The sequence below is a fragment of the Vicugna pacos genome, chromosome 23 (genome assembly GCF_048564905.1).
Source record: "Vicugna pacos chromosome 23, VicPac4, whole genome shotgun sequence".
Lineage (NCBI taxonomy): Eukaryota > Metazoa > Chordata > Mammalia > Artiodactyla > Camelidae > Vicugna > Vicugna pacos.
Genome location: NC_133009.1, coordinates 6,545,393 through 6,564,880, shown reverse-complemented (window position 1 = coordinate 6,564,880; position 19,488 = coordinate 6,545,393). Strand labels below are relative to the sequence as shown.

At 56.9% G+C, this 19,488-nt stretch overlaps 1 protein-coding gene across 6 annotated transcripts in view; it reads left to right on the top strand.

Moving 5' to 3' along the window:
- The window catches only part of SOX13 (SRY-box transcription factor 13), a 42,980-nt gene extending 24,345 nt beyond the window's left edge, over nt 1-18,635 (top strand). For 3 of the 6 annotated variants that reach the window (XM_072948402.1, XM_072948405.1, XM_072948400.1), the window contains exons 2-14: nt 7,126-7,324; nt 8,470-8,581; nt 8,667-8,753; nt 9,915-10,087; nt 10,518-10,586; nt 10,967-11,081; nt 13,335-13,420; nt 13,647-13,809; nt 14,237-14,346; nt 14,452-14,548; nt 14,876-15,019; nt 15,890-16,106; nt 16,722-18,635. In XM_072948402.1, coding sequence (XP_072804503.1) covers nt 7,127-7,324; nt 8,470-8,581; nt 8,667-8,753; nt 9,915-10,087; nt 10,518-10,586; nt 10,967-11,081; nt 13,335-13,420; nt 13,647-13,809; nt 14,237-14,346; nt 14,452-14,548; nt 14,876-15,019; nt 15,890-16,106; nt 16,722-16,998 — 1,848 coding nt within the window. In that variant the 5' untranslated portion in view covers nt 7,126 and the 3' untranslated portion in view covers nt 16,999-18,635. Of the gene's footprint in view, nt 1-7,125; nt 7,325-8,469; nt 8,582-8,666; nt 8,754-9,914; nt 10,088-10,517; nt 10,587-10,966; nt 11,082-13,334; nt 13,421-13,646; nt 13,810-14,236; nt 14,347-14,451; nt 14,549-14,875; nt 15,020-15,889; nt 16,138-16,721 lie in introns of those variants that run through there. The other 3 variants (XM_072948401.1, XM_072948403.1, XM_072948404.1) reach the window with 3 other exon arrangements.
- Nucleotides 18,636-19,488: the final 853 nt, after the last annotated feature.

The window sequence follows — 19,488 nt, the reverse complement described above, 5'->3', positions numbered from 1 at the left end:
ACTCAAACTTCCCCATCGTCGCACAGTAGTACATGCTGGAGCCAGGCTTCGAGCACTGGTCTGGGTGACAATAAAGCCCATTTCTCTTAGCCATGGTGGATGCCTCCCAGCAATGCCAGAAGGTCTCACCTACCTGCCCGCCTCTGGAGAGTCAGGGACATGCAGGGCCTGCCGGGGAGGAAGGCAGGGTGGGTGTCTTGCTCGCCGCCAGTAGGTGCTCTGGGGGCGGGGAGGGAGAGCACCCTTCTCGCTTTAGGTCTCTCTCCCTCTCTCCTTCCCTGAATTGTACCAGGTTCTCCAAGCTTGTGCTAATCACAAAGTAGGTATTAGACTCTCCATTTTACACATGAAGAAATGAAGGTTTTTAGAGGTTGAATCTTTTCCCCAAGTTCCCAAAGCGGCCTTGGTTTCTCTTGACTAATTCTTCCTTGGCCATGACTTATGTCAAAAACAACCAGAATCCTGTGAGCAGCGAAGACAGGGGCAGATCTGTCTTTGCTGGTCCAGATCCTCTTATCTGGGGTGGAGGAGAGTGACCGGAGCATCAGCCGATAGATGAAGAGACATGGGTTTGGGCACCAGTGAGTCCTGGCTTCTCCACTTGGGTGGGACAGAGAAATGAGTGGTGAGCCCCTCGCCCAGTGCTCGCAGCCCAGTGGGTGCTCTGCCCTTGCATGCTCCTTTTTGCCTCCTCTGCCTTGTCTTAATGTTCAGGGTTATCCCAAAAGGGAGGCCTTTAAAAGGCCAGTCGGGCCTGGCTGCACCATTTCTGCTGTGTGCTGGCTGGGCTGGGTGTTGCTTGTGCAGAAGACAAGACACACAGCCCTGCGCAGGATGCAGGCTTGGACCTGGCCACTGGGAGGTAAGGGCAGGACCGGGGCTGCCTCCTAGCACTGTGGGTGGGCTGCTGATGGGGCTGGGGAGGGGCTGGAGACAGCATCAGGTCCTGAAGGCAGGAGGGCCCCCAGAGAAAGGGTTTCCTGGAGACCTCGTTTAAGTCTTCGCAGTTTTACCCCAGGCCAGTGGGGCAGGTACCCATCCCACTGGGACCCTCAACAGCACTTCCCAGCTGTCCCCTCTGTCTCTTCCTGGACTCTCCTCCCGGGCTGAGGGAAGTCTCAGATGGCGCTGTGGATGGGAACATCGCAGCCTCAGTTTCTCTCCAGCTCCTTCAGTCCTTTGTGCCCTTGGGTTGGGAGTCAGCTGAATCTTGGCAGCTGCCAAAGCTCTGTCTGCAGCTGGGCTTCTGTGCCAGAGGCACGGAAGAGGCTGCCTCCCCTAGCAGGGTGGGGGTGCAGGAGCTCGGGGGTTCACCGAACCTCTGTCTAGCTGGTCTTGGCTGCTGCACCAGGTCACTACGTACTACCTTGACCAGCCCAGAAACAGCCCGGGGGGCTGGGGGGTTTGGCTGTGCCCTTCTCCCTGAGCTGGGCTAGACCAGACTGGGCCACACCGTGGATCTGATACCCTCAGGGCCCACAGAGGCTGGAGAGTGTGAGGGGGCCTCTCAGGAAAGCTTTGTTCCAAGCCTGCGGCCAGGCCAGCTCCCAGCTCTGAGTAAACATCGGAGATAGGATGGGGCGTAGCCAGGAAGGGTGGCAGGGTGCGGCCTGGGAGAAGAATGGCAGGATGTGGCACCGGGGCACCGTTCTGGGCACCCACGCCTTGGGCTATTGTTTAGGGCTGCCTGAGGCTCTCGGCTCTCTGGGGCTTTGAAAGGAAGTGACATTCCCTTGGGACTCAGGCCCTGCACCTCCCCTGCCACGTGGTTGTCTCCCTGGCAGTGCCCCTCAGCACCACGTCCTCAGGGCCAGCCTGGAAGAGGGAGTCTCAGCGGACAGGTTCGGTGTGTGCCAGTGGGGAAATGTGTCATTAGCCCTCCCCCGAGGGTCTGCCTGTCTGTCCGGGCTGTTTTCCTGTACCCCTGGGGCTGAGTCACCCGTCATGCTCCGATGACTGGAATTTATCTTTATCTTTATCTGTATCTAGATATTTTGGGAGGGGCGGCGAGGGGGCTGTCATTGTGGAAGGAGGAAGGTCTGAGAGTCAAAACTCCTTTGATTCCAGTCCAGCTGGGCTGGTTGTTGGCTGATTGGGAGAGGAAGTGGCTGGTGATTTGTTTTGGGTAGAAGGGGGCTCTGTGTGTGCGCCTAGGGTGGATGGGGCGTCAGGGGGCTGGGTTGGTTGTGGGGAGGAGAAAAGAGATCGCCACCTGTAGTCTACTTTGTCACATAAGAGCTGTGCTCTGAGGCCCTGGTCCTCTGTGGAGGGCAGGTGTCTCTATGTCTTGTACAAGCACTGGATTTGGGGGCCCCAGGGCCTCCCAGACATTAGCTCCGAGACTCAAGACTCTGCGGCATCAAGGGTGAGGATGGCCAGAGCCCGGTCCCCCTAGGGCCTTCCCCTTTTATGGATGCTCAGGTGAGGTGAGGCCACGGAGGAGAAGGCAGCAGAGGGTCTGTGGGGTAGGCTCCCAAGAAGGGAAGGGAGGGCAGAGCAGGGATGCCGTTCTGTGTCCTGACTGGTTCAAGGTCCTCTCACTCTATGCTGGGAGCAGTACTGATCAAACAAGCCACAGGAACCAGACCTCTCTGGGCCTCAGTTTATAAAATTTGAGTAAGGCTGGGTGAGAGGGAGGAAGCTGGGCACATAGAGTCCAACCAGAGTGCCCTGTGGGCTTGTGGCCCTGGGCCAGGACCTGGGGGGGACTGGGGGAGCCCAGCGACTGGCGTCTCCTGTGTACTAAGAGTCTTTGGCTTCTGGGCATCTGGGGAGAGGGGAGGGTGTGGCCGCTCCCCTGAAACCCTCCTGGAAAACCATGTGGATACTGAAGCACGGAGCATATTCCGTAGGGAAGGAGTAATGAGGGGATTTTTTTTTAAGTTTCTGGAAAAGGAGAGACTTAAAGGGAAGACTCCAAAAGGGTCTTTAAATTCAAAAGTTAAGGCAAGTGTTTCTTGCATGTCCTAAGGTGAAAACAAAGGACATGGACTTGCTTTGCTACTGGGAGATTGGGGTCACTCACAGGAAGTGCTTAGATGCAAGGAAGAGGCAGCTGAGGATAACTGGGCACAGGAGATGGGGCCGTGGGAAACAAACTCCGGAGAGCAATGTCTCTCTAACAATGATGGTAGCAGCAGCTGGCACTTGATACGCACCCAGGCTGCCTTGTGCTGTGCCGCCAGGGTATACTTTGCCCTCTGAGTGTTGTACAAGCATTTATTGAGCACCTGCTGTGCTCCAGGTACCGTGCTGGACTCTGGTCACAGTGATGAGCAAAAATAAGCCTGTTTCAAGGCGGGGGATATAGCTCTAGTGGCAGAGTGCATGCTGAGCACGCAGGAGGTCCTGGGTACAATCCCTGGCACCTGCATCAGAAAATAAATGTATAAGCCTAATTACCACCCCCCTGAAAAGTGAATCAAACAAACAGACATTCCCACAGTGACCTGGGCGGGGCTGGGTGGGTTCTCAGGCTACTGGCAAGTCAGAAATAACTTAAATATGTAACATATCATTGCCAAGTGGGAAGTGTTATTGGAAGGCTCATCCTTTCATATTGGGGGAGTTTATTCCCATTTCACTGAGGAGGAAGCTGGTTCAGAGAAGTTGTCACTTGCCCAAGGTTGCACAGCAATTAATTAGGCAGACTTGGGATTCAAATAGACGCAGGTCTGTCTGACCCCAGAGACTTTTCTCTCAGCTACCTGGCTCTAGGAGCATCCTGGGCTGTATGACAACTGAATGGATGCTTGCCCCGTATTATTTAATTTTCAGGGACTCCTGTGAGATATAGGTTATTATCCCCCATTATATGGATTAGGAACCTGGGGCTCGGAGTTAATTAACTTGCCCGCGGTCACATAAGTCAGCTGGTGGCAGGGCAGGAATTTGAATCCAAGTTATTGAATCCTGAAGCCTGCACTCTGCATCAAGCCAGGCTGTTGCTTCTCCATCAACAAATGGATCCAGAGAGGGGGACCAACAAGAGAGCCAGTGCCCAGAGCCTGAAGTAGAGCCAGACGCCAGCCAGTGGGAATGAAGGGCCCTTGTCTGGACTGCCAGCAGGACCTGGCAGGGTTATCTTGTGGGTACCACGCCCTAGTGAACAGACTGACACCTCCAAGCCAGCTTGGCTGGTCACCAGGAGCCATTTTCTTTGTTACAAGGCGCTGTGCCCAGAGGCCAGGATGAGCCCCTGGGAGCCTCAGGAGGCGGGACCCTCAATATGAGGATAATCCCAGTGCCCAGCTGGAGGTGCTCGTGGGGGCTGAGTGTGGGTAGAAAGGCCAGCAAGCTAAAAGGGAGGGGTTCTCCTAGTGCAGCCTGGTCCGACAGAAAGACAATGCAAGCCACATGTATACTTTTAATGTTCCTATTGTGATAAGAAGTGCAGAAAAGAAACAGGTGACACGATTTTTAACAGTGTATTTGATTTAACCCAATAGTATCCAAAATATTATAATTTCAACATGTAATCAATAACCAATTATTAGTGAGCTGCTTCACATTCTCTTTTTCATGCTAAGCCTTCCTTCCGAGGCGGGGGTGTCCTTTACAGTCAGCACGTTTCCTTTGGGACTGACCCTGGTACAGGTGCTCAGTAGCCCTGGGCGAGTGGCCGGGATACCGGGCATCGCGGTCCTGGGAGCTCATTAGGACAGATCATCACCTCCTCCACCTCCGCCTTCAGCTGGGAGGGTGGACAGCGGTCAGCAGCTCTGGGTCGGCGTCTGGCGCCGGAGGTGGGGGGCTCCCCAGGTCGGTGCCCACCAGGCCTGGCCTTTCCCACCGGCTCCCGGCTCCCGGCTCCCGTCACCGTGCCCCCTGCGGCGGCCTCCGGGCTCTCCGGGCTGCAGAGGGAGGACAGGCTTTGAGGTAGGAGCTGGAAGGCCACGAAGTTGAGACTGCGTGGAGGAGAGAGCCCTCAGGACCCCAGCCCCGGGCGAGGTGGCAAACCCGGCGGCCTGCCCGGCGCGGTGGGTGTGGGCCTGCGGCGCGGAGCCGGCCGGGATCAGAAGCCCACAGGCCCGCATTGTTCGCCCGTCACACTTCCTTTGGCTTTATTGCCTTTGTCCAACACCCTATTGTCTGGTTTCCTTTTGTCCCCCTTTCAGTGCTGCTGTCTTTTATTTTCCAGCCAGCCTGGTTGTTTTCATTTCTTTTGTCTGAAGTTCCTGAGAGGAAGGTTTTATTTTCAGCGGTTTGATTAATTCACAGCTTGAGCCCCGGGTTTGTTTGTTATGTAATTGCTGCCCTCAGCTCCAGGATAATACCCCTCCCCGGCTCCCCCTCCCCCGCGCCCGGCCCCCCTGCTCCGCCCGGCTCTGCGCCCCTCCCGGGGCCCGGATGGGCCGAGCCGCCCGCTTCCTGGCCGCCCTCCAGGTCCCTGGGTGGTGGGAGGGGACCCAGAGCTGCACCTTGAAGCCGCAGGGCAGCCGGGCTGGGGTCTCCTTTCTTCCTGTGCTGATGTTCTCACCTCACCCTGCATCGCCCTGTCCCGGGGGCACCCCCGCCAGACCCCCAGGGCACCCTGCCCTTTGAAAGTCTGGTCTGATGTGTAGGATGGCATCAAATCAAACACATACATCTCGACTCGAATGGTGTTTCAGTTATTTCACGTAAAATACTGGACGCGGATTGTGTACAGCTGTTTACACCTGCTGTCCACGGCCCTCTGCATCACTCATTGTACATTACCAGAAACATTTTCTTACACAGAATTGCTGTAATGTGCAAATACAACACTGCACCTGCAGTTAAGGGATGTCTTACTGTATCTAAGTTTTGCCCAACACTCCCCTCCTAAAAATTTAATGCCCGTGTAAACATTTTTTCAAAAATTTTTATTTAATGATGCTTCTCAAACTAGTATATATCAGAATTACCTGGAGCGCTTGTTAAAAGAGACCCACGGCCTCACCCACAGAAATTCTGATTTGTGGGTGACCAGTGACTTTATTTCTCAGGCAAGCCCCCTGGGCTCTGCTGAGGCTGTGGTCCTTGTGCTGCATGCCAGCCAGCAGTGGTTTCACAGAGGCCACCGCGACGCTTCCTGGTACCACGCGCTGTTCTAAACACCACGTAAATATTAATTCATGGCCCTCCCGCCGCCCATTTTACAGATGAGGAAGCAGGTGTGGAGAGGTTAAGTAACTTGCTCAAGGTCATGTGGCAGCTGGTGGAGCAGCTGAGGGAAGACCCCTGCCTACTAAGGACCTGCTGTGTGTCCGCACTGGTCTTCCATGACTTTGGAGGGTGAGCAGGTGCGCTCTGGGCCGTGCACCTGGTGTGACCACTGAGAACTTCTCCCCAGGATCCTGCTCAGCTGCTCAGCCATCCCGGGCGGTGGGTGTCAGCGGCGAGAGGCAGCGCGCGCTGTCCCGCTCACACCAGGGACTGCAGATGCCTGAGGGGCCAGACTCCAATTGAGAGACGCTAGCTAGACAGAAGAAAATAGCTTTCTTAAAGCCACTCATCTCTCGGCTTGTTTTTTCCCTCACTTTTGGCTGACAGATGCATGGAGATAGGAGCTAGTTCACTTTTACCTTCCCTCTGCTGTGAGAAAAACAAAGACTAAATGTATTATATAAGGTAGTTGATATTTGGTTTTCCTTTCGGGGAGTAGGAGGGAGTGGAGGAGAGTAGGCAGACTGTGCATAAGGAGTGACTGCTACCCAGTTCCAGCCAATTATTGCCACAGACAACTTCAGGAGAGGTTCAAATCCAGTTATGTGATACCTCTTGAGCTTTTAAATTTCGGTAACTAATTATCAATACATACGTACACAACATACACAGACACATAGTGTATATGTAATCTTGGCTTTACTGGGTTCCAGAGCAGCCGGTTAACAATCTCCAGCCTTCTCAGGTGGCCCCATCAGCCCACTCTGCCAGCATTGCAACAGGCAGGCTGTGACGAAATTCGGCCCAGCCTTCTCTAGACTTTTCTAAAAAAAAAATAGGGACAAGAATCTTTTCTAGTTTGCCACAGTGGGTTCCGAATGAAAGCTTGCCTTTTGCAGGAGTGAACCTATTTAGAGTGGGCGACCGGATGGCCGAGGCACTGCCTCTGGGGCTCAGGTCCTAGCTCACTCACTCTGCACCCCCCACCCCCTGCAGGATGTCCATGAGGAGCCCCGGCTCTGCCCAGCTGGCCCTGGATGACGCTGGCACCATGGTGAACTGTACTGTCAAGTCAGAGGGAAAGAAGGAGCCCTGCCACGAAGCCCCCCAGGGCTCGGCCACCGCAGCCGAGCCCCAGCCCGGAGACCCAGCCCGGGTCCCCCAGGATGGCGCTGACCCTCAAGCTCCAGCCCAGGTGCCCAGCACTCTCCTAGGGGCTCCTGGGTCAGTGTCCCCACCCCACCTCTGTAGCCCCTGTGCCTGTGCCACTGCCCGTGGCGGGCACCCTGGCCGGGCCGAGTGGCAGGCGGAAGTGTCCATCTCTGGGGCGCGACGTAGTGGGGGCGGGTCAGGCTACGTGTCTGAGCAGGACGTGGACTCCATCACTCACCTGACGGGAACTGCTCACCTGTGTGTGACCAGTCCTTACCCTTGGGGACTAGTTGAGAGATAGACACGATACACGTGCCCAAAGTCTGGGTTAAAGGTAATCTACTGCTTGTTCTCACTGGTCTGAGAATATCAGTCTTATTGCCCAAACCAGAGTTAAATTGCTGTTCAAGACCCTGTGGTTCCTCGTCCCTGAAATGACAGAACTGAACTTCCAGAGCAGGGAGGATTCTTGCAGCTGTTAAAAATGCCACGATTCCATGCAAGAGATGTAAAAAAGGAATATATAGTCAAAAGCCAAATGAGTGAAAATGAGGAGAGTTTTAAGGGCTCTAAGGAGAGATCCAGCCAGGAGGGCTTGGGGTTAGGGGTGGTGATCAAGGAGGACTTCCTGGAGGAATAGGGCTTTAAGCTGGGCCTTAAAGAATGGAGAGGACTCAGATGAGAAGAGAAAAGGGGACGGTGTCTTAAAGAGGGGTAGGGTGGGGTCTTTGGGGGTAACCAGCTGGGCTGGAGTGGTAGGTGTATGCAAGGGAGTAATAATTAATAGCGACTTTTGGCCTCTGACTCTGCAGTGGCGAACCTCATTCACATGCATTAACTCCCTTGATCTCCCAGCAACAATCCTATGATGGGGAGGTATTACTATTCTGTTTTCAGAAGAGGGAGGTCAGGTTCAGGGAAGTTCAGGGACTCATATGGCATCAAGCACCTTGTGTCACTGAGCCCAGGTCTCTTGTCTTTAAACCTTCTGTTCTTTTCACCGTACCTATCAAGCCATGTCAGAACAAAGGTAGGGAAGGTGGGGAGGGAGGGCCCTCCTCGGGTTGGGGGTAATTCAGGGGTCCCCTCAGGGTGCACACTTCCGGGGTGCTCAGCATCCCGCCCCCCCACTGCAGTCTGCCCCTTCTTCTCTTGGGGGGTGACAGTGACATTCAGCATGTCTTGCAGGACAGCAGCTCCCTGGAGAGCAATGGATCCCCAGAACCCAGGAGACCAGGAGGCTCCGAGGCTGCTTCTGGAAGCCAGGAGAAGCTGGACTTCAACCGAAATTTAAAAGAAGGTAAGATGCCTGCCCTAGTTAGAGACAGGGGCCTGGGGAGGGAGGTGCCAGGCTGGCTGCTCCTTATGCCGTTGGTACCTTCCAGTTGTGCCGGCCATCGAGAAGCTGCTGTCCAGTGACTGGAAGGAGAGGTTTCTGGGAAGGAGCTCTGTGGAAACCAAAGATGTCAAAGGTGAAGGCCCGTGCGGGTGGGCAGGGGAGAGGTGTCTGGACCCCATTCCCTTCTCCAGGCCTGGCCATGCGGTCTAGGCCTGTAGGGCAACTCCTGGGGCTCCTTGGTGCCTCACACCTGGTCCGTGTCACTCCAGCCCTCGCGGTCAGCACCACCCCTTCCCCAGGGGCCCCGCCCTGGGCTCCTTCCCTTGAAGCAGAGGCCTGGAGGGAATCAGATCCCCTGGGTAGGGGTTTGGGCTGCTGCCAAGATCCTTATGACCTCAAGCATGTCATTGCCACTTCCTGGATCTAACTATAAAATGAGCCGAACGTTCCGTTCACTGCCGAGAATTAATTCTAGGCCACCAAGGACCTAACTGAGCGAATTAAAAGGCTGTGGCTCGGATTCATTGGAGTGATAGGTTTCCCAGTGTGGTTGATGACACCACACAAAGGGAGCTTTAAAACAAAGCAGGTGCCCAGGCCCCACCCCCACCTACCGAATGAGAACCCCAGAGGATGGGGGCCTGGGCATCTGTATTTTTCAGAGGCCCCTCAGGTAATTCTGATGCAAGTGCTCTGCAGCCTGGCACTTAGGAGACTAAGACTGGAGACAGGGAAGCATTGATGTTTGCTAGCTGAGGACCACGTGGCAGATCCAGGACAAAGCTTCTACTTCAATACCACTAACCCTCACAGCAACCCTGCGAAGTGACAATCATTGTGCTCGTTTGTAGATTCAAAACACTAAAGTGCAGAGAAGTTGGTCGCTTGCCCAACAGCTCCCAGGAGGGATGGGTTCAAAGTGGAATTTGAACCCAGACCTGTCTTGCTCCAAAGCTTGAGGGTGTCACGCTGGGCCCACCTGTGAGATGGTTGTCCACGCTGACTCTCCGGCACTGGCCACTTGAGGATGTCCAAGAGGTGGGCCAGGGCTGAGACGCTCCACCATCAGCATTTCCAGGGCCTGGAAACAGTGACTGATGGGGAGAGCACGCAGTTGTCAGCTGACAAGAGGAGGAGCCCCCTCCAGGGCAAGGATCATGTCTTAGTCACCTCTGCCGTCCTGCCTGTAACAGGGGCCTCTGGGGCATAGCAGTTGCTCAATGTCATACGAATGGACGGCTGGACAGATGAACAAACAAAAATTCTCAGTGGTGGTTGTTTCCCTGTGGAGCAGGGACCCAGGAGAGCCTGGCAGAGAAGGAGCTCCAGCTCCTGGTCATGATCCACCAGCTGTCCACCCTGCGGGACCAGCTCCTGACCGCCCACTCGGAGCAGAAGAACATGGCTGCGATGCTCTTTGAGAAGCAGCAGCAGCAGATGGAGCTGGCCCGGCAGCAGCAGGAGCAGGTAGGTCCCTGCTGGCCCTGGTGTCTGGGGTTCTTTCAGGGGCGGGGGTCCGTCAGGGCCTGGAGAGGGGCGTGGTGGGGGCAGGCCTAGCTGGCGCAGACAGGGCCGCTGGCGGGGGCTGTAGGATTCCCATCTCTGGATGTTGGGAGGGGCCGGGGGGCGGAGGGGCGCTGAGAGGCTCCAAGCGAAGGTGGCTGGCTGCTCCCTGCCCAGCCTCCGTCCCAGGCCTCTGACAGAAGGGTGAGCTCCCCGCAAAAGGAGAATGAATTCTGAGGTTGGCTGTTCTGCCTCTTGCCCTGTCCAGCTGTCCCCCCTGGTCTGCAGTAGCATGGAAGGCAGGGTGTGGATGGGGGCCACAAAGGCCCTGTGCGGGGTGGGGTCCTGGGGCCTAATGTCCCCGCTCCTGTCGCCTGCTCTTTCCTTCTGCCAGATCGCTAAGCAGCAGCAACAGCTGATCCAGCAGCAGCATAAGATCAACCTCCTTCAGCAGCAGATCCAGGTAGAAAGAGGCGAAGGCTGGGTGGTGGGAGGGCAGGAGGTTGAGGCATTGACAGGTATTAGGGACAGGGAAGGAGAGGGGATGTGGACTAAGCAGAAGCACTCAGGCCTGACCCTACGGAGGGGGCTTATTTCTGCCCTAGCCCCTTCCCCTTTATTCGTCCCCTTTTTCCAAGGGCAGGGCCTAGAACATCTTCCTCCCAGCTGGGACCTGACGCAGGAAGACAGGAGCCCATGAAGGGGCGTGGGGTCAGCTGGATCCTTTGGAAGACTGTCCCTGCCCCAGGCCTGTGTCTCTCATCCCTGGGTCTGTCTCCTGTGTCCAGGGCTGACACAGCTGGTTGACCCCCAGGGACTCACACAGGGTTTCTTTGCCCTCAGCAGGTCAACATGCCTTATGTCATGATCCCAGCCTTCCCCCCAGGCCACCAGCCTCTGCCTGTCACCCCTGACTCCCAGCTGGCTCTGCCCATCCAGCCCATCCCCTGCAAACCAGGTGAGTGTGGGAGGGGGGAGGGCTGCCCTGAGGTCGGGGAAGGAGCCCAGAAACTGCTCTCATCCGCAGATGTGCAGTGTGGCCTTTCTGGGCCTCCGCTTGGAATCTGTCTAGTGGGAGAATAATCCCTTCTTTCTGAATTCCACTGGGAGAATGAAGAGAAATCACACTTAGAAAACCATTAAGTGCTTTCCAGATGTAAGCAGATGTCACCAGTCTAGGCCTAGTCCCTCAGTTCCCTAATATCTTCAATACCTTGAACATCAACTGAGATTTATACACCTCTTGCTCCTGCCCTGACCTTTTGCCCCGTCACTGAGACTCAGCGACCACAGACCGACCACGTGTCAGGCGCTGAGTGATTGCTGGGCAGCCCTAGGGGTGAAGACATGTGGACTTTGAGCTCAAGTCTGGGGAGAGAGAACGAAGGATACCAGTAGCTGGGGCATCTGGGAAGGCTTCTTGAGGTGCCGCTTGTTGGGTCCTGGGGGAGCAGGCTTGTGAGGGTGAAGCTGGGAGCTGAGGGTGGAGGGCCGGGGAAAGGTGGTCCAGGCAGGGGTCCCGTGGGCTGAGGGCAGCACAGGGCAGGGTGGTGGGATGTGGCGGGGGAGGGCAGTTGGGGCTGAGCACGGACTTTAGCATTTATTCTGTGGGACACGCACGGATGTTTCAGTAGAGGACGCATTGCACACTGGCTGGAGGTGCTAGGAAGCAGAGGGGTACAGACCTGTGGAGGGGATCCAGCCTGAACTGGGGCAGTGACAGTGGGACCGAGGCAGAGACAGAATCGTTAGGCTGTGATCCTGGACTCCTTGTGAGAGGCCCTGGGGGCAGGGCAGAGATGCCGCCTGGAATTGCCCCAGGAGGGGAACAGCTTTCAAGTCTCCCTGCTCCGTGGGAGAGAGAAGGCAGGGCAGTCCCATCCAGGTGAGCACCTGTGGGTCCACCAGCCAGCCCTTCGGGCCGTGGGCACAGTTCATCGATCAACCCCACTGACTCCAGAGTGAGGGGAAGGAGAAACACAAAAACGAAGGAAGTCAGGCCCTACTTTGAAGGAAACTTCCTGTTTGGGGTGAAGGAGTGGGGTCTGGGAAGGGGGAGGGGTGCAGGGGAAGGACAGGTTACGCAAAACCATTGCAATGCTAGGTGCCTGGAGCCGAGCTGCTGGGCTGAGGAGGGCTGAGGTCTGGTTGGGGGAGGGGGCCACATGCTTTCCGGACAAGGGAGGCAGGAAGCAAGTTGTGGGAAACCTGGACTGGCTAGGCTCCACCTGCTTCGTTTGCTATAGAATCCTAGTAAGCAGAGGCTGCAGGCTGCCGGACGCCCCACCCCCGCCCCAGGCTGAGTATGAACAACACCCCTCTCTTGCCCACAAGCCTCAGGTGATGCCCAGTTGCCTACAGCCTAGGGTCCAAACTCCTGAGCGCAGCCCTCACAGGCCCACCGCATGCCAGTCTCACTCCCCACCTCTCGCTCCCACACCCGCCGGCTCCATTTCCACCTGCCCACCTGCCACGCTCATTTGCACCCCACCTCCTCCAGGAAGCCTGCTCCAGTCACCCCAGCTGAACAGAGTCCTCTGGCATGCCACCCTGCAGCGCCTATCACCTCCGGCCATGTGGTCAGTGGTTTGTCCACATGGCTTATCTCCCCCCCTCAACTGTCAAGTCCGTGATGCTGGGCCAGCTTGAGGGACAGTGAGGTAGGCTAGGTAGAGCAGAGAGAGTGCTGTGTAGTGGGGAAAAGTCTAGGGAACCCAGAGCTCTCCGATCTTGGTGCTCCCATTGATTAGCATCGTGGGCACCCATGTAACTTGGTCTCAGTTTCGTGACCTGTAAAATGGGAAGATGTGCTGAGTACCTGTTATGCCACACACTGTCGTGAGTGCACACGAGACAGGCTACACCACGGGTTGCTGCTTTTGTGCCCTGCACATAGTGGGTATGAAACGCAAGTGTCCGCAGAATGAGTATGTGTGTACCTGTTCTCGCGTCACCAGTGAGTTGAAATTCCGTGGTCCGTGGGTCGGGAAGGGCAGGAGCTGGGTGAGGAGGCCGATCAGTGTGCGGGGCGGTGGGGGCCGAGGGCATGGGAGGTCCCCAGCAGCGCTCTGGGGCTGGGAGGGCAGTGGTTGGAAGCAAGCTGCGCCAGCCCTGAGCCTCTGCCCGCTTGGCGCTGCTGGGACCTCGTCAAGCAGGGTGTCTGCTGTTCTGTGCTCATCCAGGACTTTTCTCCCTGCCGCCTTTTCCACAGTGGAGTACCCGCTGCAGCTGCTGCACACGCCCCCCGCCCCCGTGGTGAAGAGGCCTGGGGCCATGCCTGCCCACCACCCCCTACAGGTACCGCCCCACCCACTGGCCTGCGGTGGCCGGCCGCCCGCCGAGGGGAGCCTGGGGGGCCCTTTGCTCTTGTTCACATGCTGCTTCTGTCTTCTTTACCTGTGTCTCCTGGGCCGTCCTGGGTCTTTTGTCTCCTCTGTCCCTCTGTCATCATGTGTCCCCGCTGTCCCTCTGTGGGGGGTCTCCTTTGGTGTCTCTCACCCTCTGGCTTCTGGGTCTCCCTCAGGAGCCCTCCCAACCCCTGAACCTCACGGCGAAGCCCAAGGCCCCCGAGCTGCCCAGCGCTTCCAGCTCCCCCAGCCTGAAGATGGGCAGCTGTGGCCCCCGCCCCCCAAGCCATGGGGCCCCCACGCGGGACCTGCAGGCCAGCCCCCCCAGCCTACCTTTGGGTAAGCCTCCTGCACCTTTTCCTTCAGCCTTCTTCTTGGGGAGAGCCAGGCGGGCAGGAGATGGCCCTGGCATGTCCCTTCCCCCTGTGGGTTACAGTTTTTGTAAAACAAGGGGTTAGACCTCCTCTCTCCAACCCCCTTCAATTTCAGCATTCAGTGTCTCAGAAGATCCCCTCCCTCCTTCCCCCCACCGTATCTGACTGGGCACCCCGCCATCAGGGATTCAGGCCACTGAGTTGCACAATTTCAGGGGTGGTTTCTCACTTCTAGCAGGCATGACTGGGGAATGTAAATGGCGCCCTCTAGGGGACGTGCAGTGCAACAGAAGGGAAGGGGGAGCTCCAGCCCAGGGGTGGCACGGCGTGAACTGGGTCAATCCCCTCGATAACCCCTCTTTTCCCTTTTTTCGCTCTCCCTCTTCCCATAGGCTTCCTTGGTGAAGGGGACGCTGTCACCAAAGCCATCCAGGATGCCAGACAGCTGCTGCACGGCCACAGTGGGGCCTTAGACAGTTCCCCGAACACCCCCTTCCGTAAGGTAGGGGCTCCCACTCCCCTGTGCTGGGGCGGCTAGCGGGAAGAGCGGGGAGGGGAGCAGGGTGGCGCAGAGGGGCTGATGCACAAGCTGCCCCTGTCTACCCAGGACCTCATTAGCCTGGACACATCCCCAGCCAAGGAGCGGCTGGAGGAGAGCTGTGTGCACCCCCTGGAAGAAGCCATGCTGGGCTGTGACGTGGACGGTGAGGGCCCCGGGTACTGGGCTAATGGGCAGGAGGGCCCACCTCTGCTTCCCACCAGGGCCAGGGTGGGTCAGGTCGTGTTTCCAGTCCCTGGCCTCCCTTAGTCTGTCTGTGGAGTCCCCTTATGTGCCTGTCCCTTGTCTTGTCTCTGGGTCCCTGGCTGGGCGTCTGCTGGTTATCTTACTGCTGGCCATCTGTGGCCCCTGTGGGAGCCTGCCCGCGCCCCCTGGTGGTCAAGCTGGACGTGTCTTTTTCTGCCGGCCTTGGAGGGCTCTCCTCACCCCACATCGCCTGCCCTGCCTGGCTGACTTCTCCCCTGCTCCCCAGGCTCCCGCCACTTCCCTGAGTCTCGGAACAGCAGCCACATCAAGAGGCCCATGAATGCCTTCATGGTGTGGGCCAAGGACGAGCGGAGGAAGATCCTCCAAGCCTTCCCAGACATGCACAACTCAAGCATCAGCAAGATCCTCGGTAAGGGCGAGCGGGTAGGGGCTCTGGGGGCTCTAGGTGCTCCAGGCGTCAGAGTCCAGCAGAACCTGGTGGCGGGAGCCAGCTGGGTCTACCTGGAGCTTGCTGGAGATAGTCCACGCCATATTGAACTCCAGTGGAATCATGGGGTGTGAGAGTCAGGCAGGATGTGGGGTGGCTGGGTCCTGGGGTCTTGTACACTGTATGGCTCTCCTGCTGGACTGGCACCCGAGAACTAGAGGAGGGGGAGGGGGAAGGGAGTGTGTGTGTGTGTGTGTGTACACATTCTTTGGCCCCACTGATCTCCCCTAATTGTTCCCCTGCTTGCCCTGACCCTTGGAGCCGGCTCTGGCAGGAAGCAGGACAGATGGATATTCTCGGGCTGTCAGTAAAGAAAGGTTTTTAAAATTACACGTCCTCTTTGGGGAGAAATGTAGGCCAGGCCAAGTGGGGCGAGAAGAGGGCAGTTGTTTTCAAGCCTCAGCTCCTCCAGTGTCCACACAAGCCTCTTGCGTACTGAGGCATCAAGCATTTCGTCCTGAGCAGGGAGCTCTTGGCGTTGCTGCGGCCTGGTGGCTGCTCTTTGGTTTGTGCAAATCATGCAGACCAGAGGCCACCAGTTGCCAGATGGTCTGGTATGTGGGTGGGTGCTATGTCTTAAGCTGGCAGTTGGATACGCTTATACGTGCCAGCTTCATTCATTTGCTCAGCACCACGGAGCACCCACAAGGGGCCAGGCCCTTGCTATGTGTATGTGCGTGCACGTATGTCTGGGGATCAAAACCTTCTCGGGGCCTCCAGGGCCTGCAGGGGACTGGGGGTGGTTGTCGGCAGAGCCCAGTGCTGACTGCCCGCCCCCGGGCACTGGGCCAGGCTCCCGCTGGAAGTCCATGACCAACCAGGAGAAGCAGCCCTACTACGAGGAGCAGGCGAGACTCAGCCGGCAGCACCTGGAGAAGTACCCCGACTACAAGTACAAGCCGCGGCCCAAGCGCACCTGCATCGTGGAGGGCAAGCGCCTGCGGGTGGGCGAGTACAAGGCTCTGATGAGGACCCGGCGCCAGGATGCCCGCCAGAGCTACGCGACCCCGTGAGCAGGCCTCCCCAGCGGCTGCAACTGTGTGTGTATGAGGGTGTGTGTGCGCATGTGTGTGTGTAGCTTTTGTGAATGGTGGGGGTTACTGTGTGGCTTGGCTGTGGGTACGTGTGCATGGGTGTGTTGGCATCATCTGTGTGTGGCTGGGCCCGTGTGTGTGACTGTGTCTATGGTAAGCACCTAGTGGCTCAGGATATAGCTTCGTGACTGAGTGACCATGAGGGACAAGCGTGTATCTGGAGAAGTGTGCTTGTGGGTCCCCTTTCTGACAAACACAATACAAATTCAGAGGTACTAAAAATCGAGGTACGTGTCTTACAGAGGATTCCTGACCAAGGATCTTAGTGGATTCCTTTGAACAGGAAATTCCCTGGGGCATTTGAAATATACAATTTCCAGATATTGGATTCACATGCGATCCTCCAGGACTATCTGGCCCTGGGGCTGCAAGCGTGTGTCAGTCTGTAGCTGACTGTGAATTTGCCATCAGGGCGCAGAGCGTGTGTGTCTTGAGCCCAAAGGATGTGAGGTGGGAGGGCACGCCCTGAAGGGGCACGGAGGGGAGCAGGGTCAGGCCCCCTGTAACCGTGCATCTTTTCTGCCCCGCAGCCCGCAGTCCGGCCAGATGCAGATGAGCGCCTCGGAGGTCCTGTACCCTCGGGTGGCAGGCGTGCCCCTGACACAGCCCCTGGTGGACCACTTTGTGCCCCGCAGCCTGGACCCGAATATGCCTGTCATTGTCAATACCTGCAGCCTCCGGGAGGAGGGCGAGGGCCCGGACGACAGGCACTCGGTGGCCGATGGCGAGATGTACCGGTACAGCGAGGACGAGGACTCGGAGGCCGAGGAGAAGAGTGATGGGGAGCTGGTGGTTCTCACAGACTGAGCCCAGCTGGGCGGGCCTGGCCTCCTCCCTGGGGAAGATCTGGCCCCATGCCAGTGGGCACAGCCACCACACTTGGCCTATGTTGGTACTTGGACTTGGGCATGCCCGGGAGATGGGCACAGCGTGCATCTGTAGATACATTCATGAGGGGAGATGCCCCCTCCCCACCACACCTGCGGGCACACCTGAGGAGCTGATGGCCTCGGGGGCAGGTCCTGCATGGTGGTGGTGGGCTGGGCTGGCTGAGCTCCGTGACCCTTGGGGCTCATGGCCAGGGGACACTGGATGATCTTCCCTTCCTGCAGGTCTGCCCACCCTGGGGGTATGGCAGCTACAGACCTGTCCCCCTAGGGCTACATGCTTTGCTTCCATTCTTTCCTGGCTGGACCAGCCATCATGGGACCAACATGTCTCCCCCTCCACCACAGCACCCCAGATCGCTCCTCTAGCACCAGGATCACTTTGTACTTTGTGCAGAAAGGTCTGGCTGTCCTCACTGTCTATCCTCTGCCAAGCCTGTCATGCCTCTGGCTGCTGTGTGTGCGTGTGTGCATGCGTGTGTAACGCATGTGCGCACGTGCTCATGTTTTCATCCGTTCTTTCGTTGCACAAGATATTTATTGAGTGCCCACTATGTGCCAGGCACCGGGGCTGAGTTCCTGTGGGTGTCTCTTCATGCCATTCTCGCTTCTCCAGGGGGCTCTTTCTCTGCTTCTTTGTCCCCTAATTGCTACCTCTTTGTCAGTCTGGGTGTCTCAGGTTCTGTGTGTCCTTGGTGCATTTCTCTCTGTCTTTGTTTCTCTGCAGGGCCTTTTTGTGTCTCTCCCTTCCTCGGTGTCTGCCCTTGCCCCTTTGATGCCCACAGGATCTCTGAAGGCCCCTGGTCTGCCCTGGGCCCCCTAGCCATCCTGACCTCCCCTGCTGCCCCTTCACTCCCTCCCAGACTCGGCCTGTCAGTTCCCAGGGAGCCATTTTTAGCTCTGAGCAGCCTAGGAATGTCCTCGGCCTCTAAGGGGCTCTGTCCTGGTGCCCTGGCCCCTGGTCCCAACCTGAGTGCCAGGAATGGGGTGGGGGGGCAGGAGGACGGATGGTGCCCCCTTCCTGTCAGTGACAGAAGCCCTGGAGAGCAGGGCTCTCGTGGCAGCTGGTCTCCACGTCTCCCTCTTGAGGCTGGGGCCTCCCCATTCCTGGAAGAAATTGGTGAGAAGACTCAGGCTTCATCCCCTTCCACCCCGCTCTGCCTGCTCCCCTCCCCTCCGCCACTCCACACCGGGGAACCTGCCTCCGCTCCTGATCCCTTCCACGTCTTTCCCTGAGGAAATCAAATTCCGTTGGCACCTGACTCCAAAGATCCAGAACAGCCCTGGGGTCAGGGTGGGCAGGAACCCCGAATCCCCCAGGGACAGATGTGGAGCCTGTGTCCACTCCCCACCTTCTCCCCTTCCCTTCTAGTTCCCAAGCCCAACTTCTCTCCAGGCTGGTTTTTTTTTTTATTTTTATGACTGTAAACATAGATAGTGCTTTATTTTGTTAATAATAAGATAATGATGAGTAACTTAACCAGCACATTTCTCCTGTTTACACTTGGGGATTTTTTTTTGTTTTGTTTTGTTCTCTGTTGGCGTAATAAAGACAGACCATTTCAGAATCTGGCCCTTGCTGGGGGAGGTGGGGAGCAGGGAGGCTGGCCCAAGTCCAGAATTCCTAAATGTGCCGCCAGCCCAGGCACCACTGCCCCCTGGTGGCAGCTCTGGGGAACTGCAGGCATGGAGCCTGGGAGGAAACATGAAGGGAGGCCCAGGTCAGATGCCACCCCTGCAACCCACACTTTGAGATACCACCCCTACTTCAAGGAGGTGAGCCAGACCTCACCACAAAGTGCCCACCCAGGTCCTAAGAAAGAAGGCCATGGTGAGATGTGAGAGCACTGGAGTAAGAGTCAGGAAGCTTTGGTTCCCCCCAGAACTAGACGCAGGGCTTTGTGTGTGTTGGGGGTGGTGGTGGGGTATCATGTCTCCACTTCGGTCCTCATTGTATTCATCTGAAAACAAGGAGGTTGAGCCTTTTACATGGCCTTTATCCTCTTTTGGAGAAGGAGCCCTTTGAGAATCCAATGAAAACTGTGGACCCTCATCCCAGAAAGGGGCGCACAGAGACACCATGAGCCCATTTATGAGGCCCCCAGGATACTGATTAATGAAGCAGGCTCTCTGTGTGCTTCAGGGCTCTTTGAAGCAGGATTTCAAAGACTTACATATCACACTAGGAGAAATAATAGTCCATTAGACCTAAAAGAGCTGAAGAACAGACTGAAACTCTCAAAATGCAACAAGGGTTGATAAAAGACCAACTCTCATGGCTAAAAAATTAATGCCATGAATATGGAATGGGGGGCAACAAAGCTGAACAGTCAGTCATTCTTGTGAGAAAGACTTGGGTTGAATTAACAGAAGCATGTGTTAATAACAAGGGAGGTGATGGGCCAGTATA